Source organism: Limulus polyphemus, unplaced genomic scaffold, assembly GCF_000517525.1.
Source record: "Limulus polyphemus unplaced genomic scaffold, Limulus_polyphemus-2.1.2 Scaffold450, whole genome shotgun sequence".
NCBI classification, from domain to species: domain Eukaryota; kingdom Metazoa; phylum Arthropoda; class Merostomata; order Xiphosura; family Limulidae; genus Limulus; species Limulus polyphemus.
In genome coordinates this window covers 536279-543027 of record NW_013666060.1, presented here as the reverse complement: position 1 = coordinate 543027, position 6749 = coordinate 536279, and the positions used below count along the sequence as shown (strand labels likewise).

Sequence of the window (6749 nt, the reverse complement as noted above, 5' to 3'; positions counted from 1 at the left end):
GGAGGTAGTACTCCTATAGAAAGTAGTTACTATGAAAACAAAATAAATAATATATATATATATATATACACACACACACACACATATATATAAAACCATTCAGTTGAGAGTAGGGTGGTGATATTCTGCTGGTGTAGGTGATGAGATACCCTCCACTATGTAACATTGAAGTGAGCTGTCAAAATTGCAGTTCACCCCTTTGATTGGGATCCCTTATCCTTCCCCCAAGTGGATGTTGGTTCCCAGTTGCTGTGTTTCGGATGTAGAGCTGAACCAATTAATGTAAGTTGTCACACAGGTATTACATATGTCTCTATTCCCACACTCATTTATACTCGTGTTCCCTTGTCCTTGTTGTGGGTTGCATTGGAGGTACTTACAGAATACTATGGTTCTTCCACTTTTGCTATCCCTTGATGTTCTTATTATTCTGAGGAGGTTACTGTGCTTGGGGTGGTTCCTGGAATTTTGATTTTGAGTGAGATGGTTTACATTATGCAGACATCTTTTTGATACCAGATGTCAGGTTCCCGGATCGATCAATCCATTTCTCACATTGGTATCACGTGTCCCGTTCATAGGTTGGGGAGGGTACGAGATTCTCTCTGGTCTTATGAACTTGAGGTAAAGATGGTATGGTCCTCTTTCCTACACCCACCAGATGGCTGGGTTTGGATTGTAGTTGACTTGTCACTGGTATGATCCTCATCCTACCCCTGCATGGATGTTGGTTCCTGGAAGCCTTGGTTTTGGATGTAGTTGACTTGCTGAGTATGGTCTGTTGCACCTTAGCCACTCTACAAATGGAGGCACATCCTTTTACTCTCACCCACATTTATGTTCTATGGGAATGAGATTCATGTGTAGTGTGGTTCGAATCACTATCCAACTGTAGCCATCTCCCTATTTCCACCCATATCTGCAACACCTTTTTTCCACACTGGGCAAAGAATGTACCTGATACAGAAGTGGTGTGGTCTCCCATGTATGGTCTTTGACTCCAAAAATCTCTTTGGAAGTGTCCATCAGATGTTTTTGAAGGATGATTCTTTATTTCCCTCACACAGGTTCCTCCACCTCTTCAATGTGGGATTCTAGCTATTTATGTGAGTGGAGATAATGTACTGTATTGGAAGTTATAATTTTCATATACTGAAAATGTATTTCCAATAGGTATTTACCACTTCCCAACCTATGCTTCCTACTGAAAACTGGTGCTTCCATTTTCTGCCAAAACTCAAAGTGATAGTTCAAGAGAGTATGTCACACTCTTATTGGTGGAGGGTTGTCGCATGATGATTTACATACAAGATGCATTGGAATCAGTCAATTCCAGATATGGGAGATTCAAGACTTGTGGCATGTGCAAAAAAACATTTTAAATATAGAGGGCAGCACAGAACAAGAATAGTTATTTATGTGAAAGTAGGTAAGTACCTATTGGAAATACATTTTCAGTATAGGAAAATTATAACTTCCTTAAAACCTAGTTGTTAATGTAAAGAATTGATCCATATCCTGACTAGGTCTTTCTTCCAAAGGCATACCAATGAGCTTATTGAATGCTGTGCCAAATTATTTTATTTAGGTGCTGTAACTCTCTTTGTTATAATCCTCATGAGAAAACAAACTTGATGAACTAATTCAAGTGATGTATATTAATGTTTATGGTTGTTCACTTTTAAGATAATGCTATTAAAATGTGACAGTTTGTTTCTTTATATATTTTAATTTAAAAATATGTAGTTATTGAATTAATATTATTAATAACCAATTGACCAAACACACTTACACTAAATAAAAAGAAATTGTGAAATTTATATTAAGATCACACTTTAGTCATTGAAGTGTGCAGTAAATAGTGCATGATACATTTTTCTGGTGGTCTCTTTCCTAAGGGGTAAAAATTTATTATAGTTTATATAAATCAGCAAACACTGGAGGGTATGACAAAAAGTATAAATGTTTATTTCCTGCTAGTGTTGCATTTTTTTTCTGCACACTCCACTGTTTATGAATTTTTCGTAATGCCTCACTAAAGAAATATTTGTCATGTGGTTTTTACTGCATAAACATTAATAACTGAATGATTTTATTTTTAATAAAAAGTTTGTGAGTGCTATTGATGAGAAATATTAAAATTATGAAAACAGAAATTACCACAGAAGATAGAAAAAAATAGAATGGAAATATACCTGAAGAACGATTTTTTTTATAGAACATGTGTACAAAATCTGTACAAATTAAATTGTTTTGAGATATTTAGTTAGCTTGACATTTCATTTTGATTTTATTTGTATGCATCCAAACTTTGATAATGTGGTATCACTAATAAAAGTGTAAGAAAATTCCAGTTCTACACTCTTATATTCTTTACCTTCAACAGCAAAAACGTAAGGAGCAGGAGCCAACAATTCCTTCAACCATTGGAGAAGAAAAGACTTTCAATCCATTTATGCGAGTAGAAGTCTCAGCAGTTCAGAAACATTCTGGTACAAGTGATCCAATTAAAACCATGGCAATTATTCGTAAAGAAAAGGATAACTTCTAATTCTGATAGTTTCTTTTTTAAAAATATTGTTGTTACAGAAGTAATACTTATGTTACTGATATGAAAGTAACATTGCAACTATATATGTATAAGTATTGTATATCAAACAGAAATATTATTTTTTGTTTTTGTAGTGTTCATGACTAAGATTTATGTGGTAATTCTCTTGGTTATGCATGCAATCCAACTTTTATCAGTAGTGCAGCAGCTCTTGAAGTTTGGTGAAAATATGATAGAGAATGTATTAATATGTAGACAAATTACAGATTCTGATATTTGGTTTATGGATATTGTGAGAAGACTCCATTTTGAATTTATTGTTTGTGCAAAAATTACTCTGTTGAAGCCAACTAGTTATAAACATGCTTTTCTATGCTCTTGGACAGAGTTAAAAAATAGTAATTTTGTAATGAAATAACTTACATTCATATTGGAAATACATGAATAACACATCAAAGGTAAAGGAAAAGAAAAAATGCTCTAAATTTTGGAATAGTACTTACTTTATGTATAGGAAAAGGTGTTTTTTCTAGTGCCTACATGATGCATCTATATATCTGACAGTACATGTGTATCTATAATAATTAGCTTAAACAATACATTATTAATGCTGTATCTTGATTGGCCTGGTTTTAGACTATGGCACAGGAAAAATAAAGACATGTATATTAAACATACAATAATGTCTGGCCTTACTTGTTCAGTGTGACCTCGAAACAGAGTGTGTAAATGTATAATCTACTATATTTATTACCAAAGATTTAAGTTTTGTCATGTTATATTTGAACAAGGATTCTTGACAGTTGCTGAAAAGTCAATGTAGTTTTACTATAAACTATGCTCTAATAGGTAAGATAAACATTTTCTGGACATTAAGGCTCCTTAAATTTTGCACTACTAAGAATTTTTGAATAATCATGTTTTGGTCAAAAATGTTCAGACCATTTGGACTGAGTTTCAGTCTTTAACAGTACAAAACTTAAAACCAGACAGTGACAAATTATTTCATAGGTCCTGAGAAAAAACAACTAAGACATAGCTTATAGGTAACACAGATTATTTTGTCCCTGTAAACATTGTAAAGTTGAAATTAATAAAAAATAATGTCTGCTTTTTTTAAAAATAAGTTGTTACACTCATATGCCCTACCCCTGAAACAAAGTTTTAGTCATAGTAGTTCTTTATTAAGGATCAAGTGGTTCTTGGGCTCAGTGTGAAGGTTTCCATTACCCATCAAATCCCAGTCTAAGCTGGACATGGCCTAGTGGCTAGTATGCTGAAATGTGGGTCCATGATTTGTGTCCTGTTCCCATAAAGTCATGCTTCACAATTTGGGGCATTGGTCAAATTCCACTATTTGATTAGCTAAGAGTAACCCAAGAATTGGTGGTGGGTGCTGTTGATTATCTCCATTCCCCTTTTAAAATATTCAGGGATAGCTAGTGTAAGTAGCCCTTCTGCACTTTTGTGCAAATATCTGAAATATACATATTTCAAACTTGAATGTACCATTCTTTTCTGTTTATCAATCTTTTATTGTCTGACAATGACCCTCCAATTTCCTTACTTTAAATATCAGTAGCCAATGTTAAAGACTAAGTAATTACCCCTATGAACTATGCATGAATGAGGTTGTAAGATGTAGCAATAAGAGTTTGAGAATAAAACTAATGCTATTATAAAAAAAAACTAGAGCTTAAGTGCATGTTGGTGTAAAAATAAGGCACCTATTCAGTCCTTTGTTTGCTTTCCAAAGTTTTTCATTGAGGTTTTATGTAATTTTGAACAGAAATGCAAGTATTTCAAGTCTTAGTAACAAGTTCACGGTTAATCTCATCTAATAGAGTCGACTTTTAATCTGCAAAAGCATTCATCATAGGCTTTATTAAGGATGTTAAAATAATGTGAAGAGGTATCTATGTCACACTTACCTGATGCATGTTCCAGTTTACTCAACCTCATTCTTGGCTCCATTCATGCATGTTTGCTCAGGTAGTTCAGGAGCTATTGTGGTGAAACCTAATTTATTTTTCAATGGACAAAAAATATATTTTTGTGGTTTCAAAGTACATTTTATTGACTTGAGGCCAAGTTTGAAGAATGAATTTTTGTGAACATTATATAAGGTTAGTAGTCTGCAATTACCTAAGACTAATTAATTTATTAATAATTTTATTTTTCACTAGATACTAACTATTAAGTACCTTGTATTATTGTATGTATGTATGTATTATATATACAAATTAGTTTGTTCTTTTATATATTACAACAAAAACTTTTACCCCTATTTTCTTACCCCTATTACCAGCGCTTACTCGTGGTGGGCACAACACTGATAGCCCATTGGATAGCATTGCGCTTAACAACAACAATCCACCTTTTTGATTCTTTTTGTTTTCAGTTTTAGCTCATTTTCTCCATCCAACAACTAGATATCAGACTGTAAAAAATTATCAGTTGCTATAATTCTATAGCAAATAAGAGATTTAATAAGTAAATTTTGTTCAATTATTAAAAAAAAATTGAAAATACTGGATATCTTTATATTGCATTTTATTTATCTAGCCCAGTAAAATAAAGAGTAATCATATATTTCTAACGACAATACACTCCTATTTTTTTTTTTTAAGGGATGGGTGGAAAAGCACTTTGTCCTATAACCTGTTCAAGCATTCATACATTATTTACCCAACAGAGATATACGCAAGTCTCACCTTGCCTTCTGTTATGAGCAACAACACATTATAGAATAATTTGCTTTAGAATTATCGTGAAAAACTAACAAGGATACTATATGCGTAAAGCTGTCCCTAATTTTGTACTGAGAGATTAGAGGGAAATCAGCTAGTCAAGAACACCCATGGCCAACGTTTGTGCTACTCTTTTCCGGTTGGATAGCGGTATTTGACCTTCATTCGTATAGCGCACTAACGGTTCCAAGGTGTGGTGCGGGTTTTTGCAGTAACGGGACGCGAACCTCGAATCTTTGCTATCAGTTAGGTCACACTCAGCCCACTTATAGAACAATTGAGTAAAAGTATTGCTTTTATAATATTTTAACAACAATGAAATACATATTTTAATTAGGTATGCTCTTTATCTAAAGACCTATTTTTTATGTCATAACGCCAAACTCACCTTTCCTTATGATGTCAAAACCCAAATTCTCGATTAGTGTAAGAGATTTAATAAAAAGCAGATATCGTTATTCTGCAGCGAAACTGCGCATGTTGTATAATGATGTATTAGGTCGTCAAGAAATTAATGTCGCGTTTTGGAACAATTTCATTAACCATCCCCCAAAAAACGTACACCACGTATACTACACTTCACGTTAGTGTAGCCTATATAATATGTAAATTTAAGTATACTCTAATCCCTTATAGTGATGGCATAGGACGAGACACACATTCGGCATGTAACGGTGTTTGAATACAAGTTTATGGAAATGTTTTTAACGTACGTAAGTGTCAACGATGATTCAGCAAATTTTGTTCAGCGACTTTAGCCTTAAAATTGTGATGGCAGTGGCTGACATGTTGGAATTGATACTGATGCTATGAAGACGTTTGTTGAGTCTAACCTAAGGCAACACACTCGTGAAATGGCCCTGAACTTGCATGTCTCTTATGAAAAATACGTAAACATCTAAGGAATATGGGGAAACTCCATAAAAAAACGTGTTTGGGAGCCTTATGAACTCTCCGATGATCATCGTTTCCAACGTGTGAACGTTGCTTCGTCTCTTTTGGCGCGTAATGCGCGTGAACCATTTTTGGACAGAATTGTCACCGGTGAGTAAAAATGGATTCTCTGCGAATATTAAATGCCAAAAACAATGGCTCTGTCCTAAATAAAAACCACTTCTGATCACAAAACCTGTACTCCATCTGCAGAAAGTGATTCTTTGCATTTGATGGGACATCAAATGAGTAATTCATTTCGAACTCCTCAATCCACAGCGAACTGTCAATGCAGAGATCTGTATTCAGCAACTGGAACGTTTAAATCAGAAACGCTCTTCAATCGGAAAGGTGTTATTTTTTTCCACGATAAAGCACGTCCACATGTGGCACGTTTGACGCAACACAAGATTATGGAGTTGGGTTGGGGAATTTTCCCCCACCCTCTATATTCTCCAGATATGGCACCATCAGATTACATCTTTTTTATTTCCTTTAGCCACATTTTTAATGGT

General features: G+C 34.1%; 1 protein-coding gene across 1 annotated transcript in view; it reads left to right on the top strand.

Annotated features, from left to right (window-relative positions):
• Positions 1 to 3231, top strand: part of LOC106458358 (hydroxyacylglutathione hydrolase, mitochondrial-like) — a 39971-nt gene extending 36740 nt beyond the window's left edge. The window contains exon 8 of the mRNA XM_013917866.2: positions 2387 to 3231. Within this exon, the coding sequence (XP_013773320.1) occupies positions 2387 to 2551 (165 nt within the window). The 3' untranslated portion in view covers positions 2552 to 3231. The remainder of the gene's footprint in view (positions 1 to 2386) is intronic.
• Positions 3232 to 6749: the final 3518 nt, after the last annotated feature.